Here is an 11,275-nt window from a genome sequence, read left to right as displayed (position 1 = left end):
ATGAAACCTCTTCCCAAAGTTAAAGATTCTCTAGTTTTAAAAAAATTACATTAAAAGAAGATATATTTTTTGCAAAATTTAGATCATACTATTCCACAAATTGGGCTTCCCAGGTGGTTTAGTGGTAAAGAATCTGCCTGCCAAGGCAGGCAACGCAGGTTCTATCCCTGGGTCTGGAAGTTCCCCTAGAGAAAGAAATGGCAACCCACTCCAGTATTCTTCCCTGGGTAATCCCATGGACAGAGGAGCCTGGCAGGCTACAGTCCATGGAGTTGCAGAGTCAGACACTACTTAGCAACCAAACAACAACTTCAACAGCACTGTATTGAAAAAGAATCTAGAAATTGATCTTGGGGCTTCCTTATGATGAATATTCATTGGAAGGACTGGGGCTGAAGCTGAAGCTCCAGTACTTTGGGCACCTGATGTGAACAGCCAACTTGCTGGAAAAGACCCTGATGTTGGGGAAGATTGAGGGCAGGAGGAGAAGGGGGTGACAGAGGATGAGACGGTTAGGTAGCATCACTGACGCGATGGACATAATTTGAGCAAACAGTGGAAGATAGTTAAAGACAGGGAAGCCTGGCGTGTTGTAGTCCTTGGGGTGGCAAAGAGCTGGACAGGACTTAGTGATAACACACACACAAATATCCTCTGAATAAGTTCAGGGCTAGAAACTGAAGGGCAGAAAGTTTCCTTAGGAGTATTTGGCTAAAGGTGACCTGTCAGAGAAGTAACCAGAAATCTCCTCTGTTGGACTTTGCAGGCAGGATGAATCCAAAGGCCTTAAAGTGTCCAGGAGCACCTAAAGACTTTGCAGGAGACACAAGTGCATTGTTTACAATTTAGTGAAGTAACACCTAAAGATTTGTGAGGCGGCCAATACAAGTCCTTGATGGAGCTGGGAGGGGCCACCAGGGCTGAGGATTAAGTTCTAGGACCCCCTTAGGCTGGATGCCCTGGGAGTGGAAACCATCCTCTCACCAAGATAACTTTTATTTAAAAAACAACTACAGGAGGAACAAAGAATTAAAAGGATTTTTAATAAAATCAACAAGTTTACATTTGTACATCTTGTGTACTTCGGACCCACCCAGGGGTTAAAGGGTAAAGGGCCAGGTCTCCATGGGAGGGCGAGCAGGAAGCCCAGGCCACCCCGGCTGTGTGATGGGCAGGGACTTGAGGGTGGGACCCAAGGCCCCCGGATCCCCTGCACACACACCCCGGGGTCCTTCCAGCTCAGAGCGCAGGCCCAAGGCTCCACAGCCCACGCGACCCTCCCACGGGGATGCCTGATAAGCGACAGCAGATTAACAGCTCATGAAATTAAAGTCTTGCCCAGAGAATATTAATGTCAGCTGTGTCCACTTCGTGCTGTTTTAACTAGGTAGGTGACACCGAATCGACCCAGGGAGGTAAGGGGCGAGTGACGGTTCTAATTCCTCTAATCAACGGCAGGATCACAAAAGAGCAGGGCTCTGGAAAGAACCATCAACTTTTAAAAATATAATTTGAGAAAGGGGCCTGGTCGGTGGGGGAGTTGATTAGAGAGGCAAGGTTTTTACAGTTCTGCACAGGGTCACAGAATCCTGCTGCATTTGAGGGCTCAGTAGAGATAGAAAACTGTTCAACTTTAGTTCCATTATTCTAAAGGATAACAAACATCAAAATATCGATCAAAGTGTGGAGCAAAGAAAGACCTGTGCCCCCGAGTTAGGAACCAGGAAGCTTTTGCAGGATTGTACCCATCTCGTGGAGAGAAACAGTGCTTTCAGAAGTGTAGAATTCCATGTCCTAGTTGCTTGTTCTCTGAGGAATAAACCCAAACTCACAAGCAAGCTGTAAGGATAACGTCCCCAGGAACATGACCATGCCTTCACGGCCACCTACAGGGCAAGATTCGCGACCCGGCTTTGATTCCCAGTATTGCACACAGCACACGGCTGAGCTGCAAGAATTTCTTCATCACTGACTCTGTATAGAGACTGAGATGCAGCTGAGAAGGTGCGTGGGCGCCTGTGCTTCCCGGCCCCTTCGAATCACAAGAGGGACGAGAACAGGACGGTTGTCAGTACAGAGCATTTCTGCAGGTGGGTGAGCTCTACACCTGGTCCGTACGGCCTGGGCTGAGGACACAGGCCAGGTCTGGGGGTCCTCCCGTCACACACATAGGTGTCTGATGCGTATCTGCCAAGCTTCACAGCAGGGGTCATGGCATCTTTCTTCTTAGTCCCTGATGGTCGGTCAGTCATCAGCAGGAAGAAATTCAGAGGAGGGCAGTGAAGTAACCACAGCGTCAGCTTCCCCGAGATGCTGGACAGAGAGGCAAGAGTGGATGCGGGCCTGTGATGCCGAGGTTGCGGGAGACTTCTGTCCTGTGCGTCTGGGAAGCCGCAGGGCAGGCATGTAAAGTGCTGGGAGGTAAGGCAGCCTGCCTGGGCTTCCTTGTCGGGGGCGGTGCTCCCCCGGGAAGGGTGACGACCCCCAGTGCAGAAGGAGCTGTCACCCACAGCCCACCCTGCCCAGCGTGGAGGTGACCACCAGCCGCCCCAGCAAACACACTCGGCTTGTGCTCACAACCTTTCCCTTTTAATTTCCCAAGTGATCAAGGGTGGATATGTTTTCATAAGGAAAACCGTCCCTAGCGAACATGATGGGTGAATTTCCAAACTAGAGAAAAACCACGAAGAGGACAGAACTTCAAATAAAAGGTTCTGCTCAACCATGTGAATCGTGGAGTTTCAAACCAGCAGGCCACACGCTATGGGTTCCCATCCCCGCCGACGACTCCAGACCCAAGAGCAGCTCTTCCAGGCACGTCCACGGCTTCTCAGAGCCTCACTCTCGAGACAGCCAGAAGGGAATCCCAAAAGGAAGGGTGGGGCACCCAGGCAGATCTTTTAGGGGCTGGGAACCAGATGGGAAGTGGGAAGGAACAAAAATCCCTCGCCAAGGTCAGCTGTCCTGCAGGGCTCGGGTGTGGCCGGTGGGCGGGCAATCAGGATGGAGAGCTGGGTGCCCCGGCCACTCACCCACCCGGACGAGGTCCCCGCTGTTACCCTGGAGCAGACGATCCCATGTGTCTACAGATCAGGGCGAGGGGTGGGGGTCTGATTCATTTGGGCTGTACGGGAAGGCTCACTTCTTCAGGGAGCAGACGTCTGTTGTGGGCAGCGATGTCCCTGGACGGGGAAACCTGGATATCTCTATTGGAGAGACTGTCCGTTTCCATCCGAGGCAGGGGCTGGCCGCAGCCTGTTTCCCGTGGACCGAATTCCCCAGCACCCAGTGATGACTGGCAGAGCAGTCACAGCCTCCTGTCTGTGCAGCCAGCAGGCTAGGTGAGGACCCACGGTCCTGCCTCTTCAAGTCCGAGCCCCGGCGCTGGGGGAGCTGGGCTCCGTGTGTCTGCCAGCCGCGCAGTGGGTGTGGACGAGACCGCCATTGGGGTACCTAACGAACACGGGCTCGAGGAAGGGGTTGTGGCACATCTGGCAAAGCTTTTTGTCTGAGAGTCGAACGGAGCTTCCTTTGAGCTTCATCTGCAGAAGGAAAGAAAAGACAGAGACGTCTGTGACCAGTTTTCAGAGCTGACGAGCATCGCCCCCTGGGTAGTTAATAATGTCATCCCTGGTGGGGCAGATTGAACATCAATTTCTAGAAACAGAATCTCGCAGTGAAAATAAACAAAACTATCCTCAGGAACTAGAAGAGTCACAAAAGCTACAAAACCGCCTTCTTATTTTACAAAAGTAATTGCTTCTTCTCTGGTTGAGGCATTTCTCACCAAGATCCTCTCTCAAATGTTCTCTGAGCCCTGATGCATTCAAAAAAGTCATTATGCAGTCATGGTGCGTTAGTGCTGACGAGGCCAAGAAAGTCATCTAATTCCTGCTACCCCTGTCTGCAAACCAGAAAAGTGAAGCCAGATAAGAGACATGGTCAAAGCCACGTGGTCTATCTGTAGCACATTCATGACCTGTCCCAGGACATATAATTTCCTTTCTTTAAAGGCAACTAATGAAACTAATACAACTTTATTATTTCCTGTCTGAAACACAGGACTTGAGTTCTGTAAGTTAAAAGCCTTTCTGCACAATTCACGTGAGTAAGCCCAGCAAGTCAGCCTGTTGGTGGCTTGGGGAATCATCATACTTGTTAGTTTCTTTAGTCATTCAACAAACATTTGACGCCTTCAAGACAACACCAGCCTTGGCTCAGGAATACGGAGATCAGTCAAGGAAGCTCCCGCCCTGAGTACCCGAAGCCTCACAGGGGAGGGAACCACAGGCGCAGCACTGGGTGAGCACTGGGGTGCTAGTCTGCGTGGAGGGATGGGAAGGCTTCACAGGGGACAGAGGTGAGCCTGGGTTTCAAGGAGCCATTCACCAGGCACACAAAGAAGAGATGAGACATAGGCAGAGGAACCGGTGGATACTAAGGCTGTGTGTGTGGAATGGCAGGCCCATCGCTCCTTCCATGTGTCCTGGAAACAGTGAGGCTGGCAAGGACGGGTCAGAGGAGGGAGGCCAGATCCTCCAGACCTCGGCTTCTCCACTGGGGGAGGTCAAGGATGCCTTCCCAGGGGGAGAAACCTGCAGATTCCTGTTCTGGAGGGACATCCTGCTGGGCGCAGGGCACACGGGCCTCACCAGACAGAAGCCTCTGATGAGCTGGGGCCGCTATGGACTGAATGCCTGTGTCTCTCCCCACGTGGATGCCCTGATCCCCAGTGGGATGGTGTCTGGCGGCGGGGCCCCCACGATGGCGGCAGGGCCCTTAGAGGAGACTGGGGCCCATGCCCGGCCCTGCGCACACAGCAAGGATGGGGCCTCACAGGGCACTGAATCAGTCGGCATCGCCAGGCTTCCAGCCTCCAGACAGGGAGAACTGTTTGTGAGTCATCTGAGCCGCTGGCCTGTGGGGTTCACTCTTATCTGTTACAGCAGCCCTGGAAGATGAAGACAGGATGCAGAACGCGGGGCTCTGAACCGACCTGCGGTCCACACCTGGCTCCCGCGTGCTCTGTGTGACACCCCATGTCCCTGCTCCCCCTTCTGTGAAAGCCAACTCTGTAAGGACATGCCGGATGGACAGAGTGACACCGTGCCCTGCGGTGTGGACTGGGGCCTGGCCACCACCTCCCTCCGCTCTCCTCATCGCTGGCGTCTGCAGGGCGGGAGACCGCCCCAGCCTCACCCCTGCCAGCCTGGCTCCCACCCCTGTGTCTGCGTGAGTGACTCACACACGCCGCGTGTCGAAGTCATAGAGAAGAAACTGGACCAGGACTGTTTTTCCAGGGCTAACGTCACCGCTAAACGTCTCCCCAGGAGGGCCGCGTGCTCACCTTGTCGTATTTGTAGATGAGGTTTTCAGACCTGGCCAGGCCCACGGCCACCTGCGTGGTCCTCCGCGCATGGATGCTGTCCCGCATGGCACCCGTCAGGAAGGGGCGCAGCAGCTGCACCGACCACGTGCCCGGCAGCAGCTGCAGCACCTGGGCCGCGTCGAACTCCACGGTGTGGCGGTTCAGCAGGTCCACGGCAGCCACGGCCCGCTCGGGCGCGGCAGGGCCGGGGCCCAGGTAGACAGCCAGCAGCAGGTGGAACAGCCGCTGGCGGTAGGGCGGGTCCCGGCCCTCCGAGCGCCACAGGCAGTAGTCCTCTGCCGCCGGGAAGTCTGCCAGCTCGTGGACCAGGATGCGCAATGCCTCCTCGTGCTGCTCCAGCTTCCCGTGCAGGATGGCACTCTCCAGGGGCAGCCCGGCGCCCCGGGTCCTGTCTGCGGGGTGGGATCTGCCGGTGAGGGTCTGGCGCACCCGTGCCAGGCGGGGGACATCCAACCTTGCACCTGCCCGCCGGTGCCGTGAGCTTGAGAGTGCCCAAGGCAACTCCGGCTATGTGGAAACCCCGAGACTACCCCCCAGGCTGCCTGTGCTCAGCTGCTCAGGTGTGTCCGACTCCCAGCGACCCCACAGACTGTAGCCCACCAGGGTCCTCTGTCCATGGGATTTGCTGGGCAAGAATTCTAGAGTGGGTTGCCATTTCCTCTGCCAGGGGATCTTCCCGACCCAGGGATCAAACCTCTGTCTCCCGCATTGGCAGGCAGATTCTTTACTGCTGAGCCACCTGGGAAATACCCCAGGCTACCCAGACACCCCTAAACACTGCCACTCTGGCTACCTGGACACCCGGCTTGGGTTGCAGTTTGGGGATATGTAGATACAGGAGGACTACCAGGTGCCTTAGGACAGAGTTCTTCATGGGAACATCATGCAGGCCTGAGTCACGTGCTTCTTTCTGGCCATGAGGTCAGTGTCAGTGAATCAACAATATACATTAAATAAAGTCTCTTTCAACAGAACAAACATAAACAAGGTTCTGTATGGACCAGCTGATGGAAACACTGTGACCAGTGGTTTGCCAGACGTGATGGTGTAGTGTCTGTGAGTTCCATTCTGGGGGCTATACAGGACACACCTCCCATGAACCATGAGAGAGGATTGTAGCTAACAGCAAAAACTGGAGTTAAATGCTACTAAAGAGAAATATTTTAAACCAGTAAGGGCAATGTGGAAATCCCACGGTGCCCATAAAGCAGGAGACAGTTCACTCTGCCAGACAACATGGACACTGCGGTCCCTGCCCTGGAGGAAGTGAAAACCAGACCCCATCCAGGAAGGATGCCTTCCTCCCAGTCTGGAGTGGCCAAGCGGGCTGCTGGGGGCAGTGCCAGCCAACAAAGTCACGGTCATAGCCGGAGCCTCAGAAGGAACTGCTCTGAGGGCTTCAAAGCCAAGTGAGCAAGCTCAAAGCAGCTCTGCTCAGCGAACACACAGACCTCCCAGCACCCTGGGCAGCCTCTGGGTCACTGGCTAAAGGGCCCTGTCCATGTCCAGAGGGCAGAGGACAGATAGAAGGCTCCCCTGGCCTCCAGGAGGCTGACTTGGTGCCACAGAGGCTCAGAGACTGCCCCTTGCCCCCCACCACCCTCTGACGTTTATCCACAGAGGCTAAATGGATCCACTTACCCATCAGAAAGTGGACTCGGTAGAGATCAGATTCCTGGAGCAGGCGTCGCAGCTTCGCCTGCGTCTCGGTCACTTCTGCACCCTTGTCAGGGGTGCCGGGCCTCTGCTGCAGCACCTCGTCCAGGTAGAGGACGGCCAGGTGCGTGTGGTACTCCTCCTTCTGCAGGACAGGGGGCGAGGAGACGGAGAGCATGTGCACAGGGAGCACGGAGACCCCCCACCCCCACCCCAGACAGGATGTGCAGGAGACCGGATGTGTGAGTGAGCAGGGCCTCCAGGCCAACAGAAGGCAAGTAGTGGAGAGAAAGCTTTCAGAAAGCATGACAGAGGAGCTGAATATAAACTGGGAGACTGCCCTGGGATCCGGCGGTTAAGGCTTCACCTTCCAATGCAGGGGACGCAGGCTTGATCCCTAGCTGGGGAGCTAGGATCCCACATGCTGGGGGGGGCAACTAAGCCCACAGGATGCAAAAAAGATCCCGCATGCCACAAGGAAGATCCCATGTGCCACAAATGAGACCCAATGCAGCCAAATAAGTAATACATAGAATGAAATAGAATCGAGGGGAAAATATCTCACTCTGAGAAGTAAGGGCCACAGGATTTAGGTAAGGCCCACAAGATTTAGCTGCCCCCAAAGAAGGGAAGCTTTGCTCATTTCCTTTAAGAATAATAACAAGGAAGAAAAAAAAAAAAGAAGAAAAATGTAAGTGGAAGGGACAGGAGGTAGAGGGTGAAATCCCACTTGCTGGTGAAATCCCAGCAAATCCCACTTGGGCCTCCGGTCTCTTTCACAAATGTCTGGTTCCCTCTCTGACCTCCCACAAGTATAGATTGAGTGCTAGGAACATGAGACTTTCAGTTAGACCCATTGGCCAAGTTCAGGTCCCCGTGGGGCCCCCGAAAACCCACAATATTGGCCTGAGAGCCGGGCCTCACCTGCAGTCTCCTGTCTGTGACGAGATGCTCCAGGTACTTAACCAGGGCTTGAGGGTATTTCTTAAGGCAACTGATGATATCATCTGGGTTAAAACCACTCTGCTGTTTGTCCAGTTGTCTCTTGGTGAAAACCTGAACTCCAACCTGAAAGAAGAGTAGCCATTTGGTCATCGTGCTTTTCAAAGACCCCATCTTATCTTTACTGTGAGTGCTGCATGCTTTGGGTAAAAGCATTGTCAAAATCGTGATGGTTCAGAAAACCAGAGCAGTGTGGAGTGCTGACACAGACAGGAAATGACCCAGAGCTCCAGCTGGGCCTTCTAAAAAAGTCGGAGTGGACTTCCCTGGCGGTCTAGTGGTTCAGGCTTCGCCTTTCAAGGCAGGGTGTGCAGGTTCAACCCCTGGCCAGGGGGTGAAGATCCCACACACCTCAGGGGCAAAAAACCCCAAACATCAGGCAGAAGCAATATTGTAGCAAATTCAATAAAGATTGTGAAAATGGTTCACATTAAAAAAAAAAATCTTAAAACTAAATAAATAAAAGGGTTGGAAACTAAGAAACCAAACATTTATAGGTAGCAGGTTTCCACAATCTGTGAAGCAACAGCTTTGTTACACTCAGATCAAGCAAAACAAGGACGGTCACTTGCTGGATAGTAAGTGAAAGAAGATATAAACGGCTGAAGATTCAGTCAACTTGGTTCTCCAGACGCCCAGACAAACTGTGTGCATGACCTGCCAGGGACCCCAGCATCTCCAGGCTGCCTCCCGACAGTCAACCGGAGCTTGTAGTAGAACACTATCTTCCAAGAAATGCTACAGAGGTCGGTGGGGGGAGGGGGGAGGAGCGTGTCCCTGGATATACAGATGCACGCTGTCTCACACACACACACACACACACACACCCCACACACCCCCAAAACACAGCACAGCTCTGATGAGGACGGACTCCGAGTTCTATAAGCCAGGACCCACGTCTCAGTTCCACCATGTGACCAGCCTGGGACCCTTCCCCAGCTCATCTGAACACACCGCCCGCCTGCAAGGAAGGCACTGTTGAAGCACAAACCTCCTGACTTCTCTGCAGGACCCAGTCGGCATGCCGCCACACGAGGTCGGGGTCAGTGCTGTAGGTGAGGAAGTCCACGATGTACTCATACAGGTCTGAGCGCGTGGAGTCCTGAACGTCCCCGTTCACGATGCTCACCCAGAGCTGGAGAGGGGGAGTGGGAGGGGTGGGGTGGAAGGACACAGACCGCTTAGAACTAGCTTAGGGATGGTGTGCGTGTGCTTACCTGGCCTTGTAATATTTCAGAGTGGTAACACAAACTTTAAAGGCTTAAGTCCATGCTAATTTTTTCTAACAAATAAAAAAAAATATATAGAGGACACAGCCCAAGAAGTCAAGAACATAAAGCATCAAGTTCTCTTTCTTTCCTTTCTAATGAGATCTCAGTAATACAAATGGTAAATATAAAATATGGGGCAACGTGGATGCATTATAAAATGTCTTTTCCTGAAATAAAATCATCATTGACAACTTTTGGCCAGAGAGGAAATTCACCTGTATCCATCAGCTAGGCATTTCCATCTTCTTCATCACAGGAATCCCTGATTTTAAAGACCCTTCTGGGCTGCCATCCTCGGAGGTGCTTTCCAACACTTCAGTGACTCTGTGCCCTGGCATTCCCACTCCCATTGGCACGGGGCCCAGGGCAGATCCTCATAATAAAGGCCTTTGCTATTTCACTCAGACACTTCCCTGCCGTGTTGATGGAATCTTACTTTGAGACTCAGAATGAATTGGCATCACGAGGGGTGGAAGAGATGCGCACAGCCTAGGAGCCTGTCTTGCATCATCCCTGTGCCGCAGACCTCACCCACCTGTCCACACTGACCTTTGAACCACACCCCCAGCAAGAAGTCCAAGAAACAGGTGGGCAGTGTAAACGCTGCAATTCTGATACCAGTGTATGAATGTTTTCTATATTACTAATTTCTTCAGTGCTGAATTCCCTAAACCCAACTATTCACACAATCATTAAAATGTGTCATTAAAAAAATTCTGCCATAGATGGAGATTTATTCCTAATTATTTCAATTTTGTAAATTCCTCTCTATGTAGCTCTGCTAATGTTATTAATACATTTAAAGCAAACTATAATTCTTACAACTTGGTGTTTAAAAAAATGAAAATGCTATCTTAGACCCCCAAATCTGGTCTTAGCCATGGGGGTACATGTTGATGGGAAATTTTTTTTTTTTAACCTATTCCACAATCACGTTATCATGGAAGTTTGTCAAAGCAACCAGGTATGTTTGGTGAGTTTGTGAGCACTGCTGGTGTTCCCAGCCACTCACAAAAGACACAAGAGACAGGCCGAGACATTCGAGCACAGAGCCCCTGCCAGGGCCCAGAGCACTGGCTCAGACCCTAGCTACCCCCTGACCAGTGGGGTCCCACAGGCAAGCGACTGGCCTTAATCAGCTTTAGTTTTGTCACAGATGACAGATAACTCAGCTGCCTGTGAAAACTTGCTGTCATTAATGGTAGAAATGACAAACTACTACTCACAGTCTTAATTTCTCATAAGGCAATGATGTCGCAGGCCTTGTGGCTCAGTATGAAATCCTATTTTTCTCACATTTAAAAAAAACTCAATATTAACAATGTTCTTTAGAGAGACGGAAAGGCAAAGAAAAGAAAATCCCTGGCCAGTGTTTCTCAGGGAGTTCACTTTCTAAAACGGTGTCACTTTTGTTCTGTAAAAAGGGCTGTGATCAGGCAAGAGTGGTCTCTATCCGTCTGTGATTTCTTTTTTCAAGTAATTCAGAGTTAAACGTGGTTTTACAACAACGTTAGAAGCCTTAGAACTTAGAAGTCTCTGAACTCACCTGAACCGCAGCGGCATCTTGGTGGTTGTAATGATAGAGCAGGCCCAGAGCAAAGTACCTGAAAGACAGCACCGGGTCAGCGCAGCCTCTCCTGGCCACAGGCTGGAGGCGGCACCCTACAGCGATGCCGCGCCCTCTCCTGGTCAAGGGCTGGAGGCGGCACCCCTACAGTGATGCCGCGCCCTCTCCTGGCCACGGGCTGGAGGCGGGACCCCTACAGTGATGCCGCACCCTCTCCTGGCCACGGGCTGGAGGCGGCACCCCTACAGTGATGCCGCCGGCCCTCTCCTGGCCACAGGCTGGAGGCGGGACCCCTACAGCGATGCCGCCGGCCCTCTCCTGGCCACAGGCTGGAGGCGGGACCCCTACAGTGATGCCCCCAGCCCTCTCCTGGCCACAGGCTGGAGGCGG

At 52.6% G+C, this 11,275-nt stretch overlaps 1 protein-coding gene across 1 annotated transcript in view; it reads right to left on the bottom strand.

Moving 5' to 3' along the window:
• Positions 1-1,024: 1,024 nt before the first annotated feature.
• Positions 1,025-11,275, bottom strand: part of TGFBRAP1 (transforming growth factor beta receptor associated protein 1) — a 31,975-nt gene continuing 21,724 nt past the window's right edge. The window contains exons 7-12 of the mRNA XM_043918487.1: positions 10,865-10,922; positions 9,039-9,182; positions 7,970-8,113; positions 7,031-7,190; positions 5,348-5,781; positions 1,025-3,542 (exon numbers count right to left, since the gene is read on the bottom strand). Of these exons, the coding sequence (XP_043774422.1) occupies positions 3,366-3,542; positions 5,348-5,781; positions 7,031-7,190; positions 7,970-8,113; positions 9,039-9,182; positions 10,865-10,922 (1,117 nt within the window). The 3' untranslated portion in view covers positions 1,025-3,365. The remainder of the gene's footprint in view (positions 3,543-5,347; positions 5,782-7,030; positions 7,191-7,969; positions 8,114-9,038; positions 9,183-10,864; positions 10,923-11,275) is intronic.

This window comes from Cervus elaphus, chromosome 11 (assembly GCF_910594005.1).
Source record: "Cervus elaphus chromosome 11, mCerEla1.1, whole genome shotgun sequence".
Classification (NCBI taxonomy): Eukaryota; Metazoa; Chordata; class Mammalia; order Artiodactyla; family Cervidae; genus Cervus; species Cervus elaphus.
This window is presented reverse-complemented; position numbering and strand designations above follow the sequence as displayed.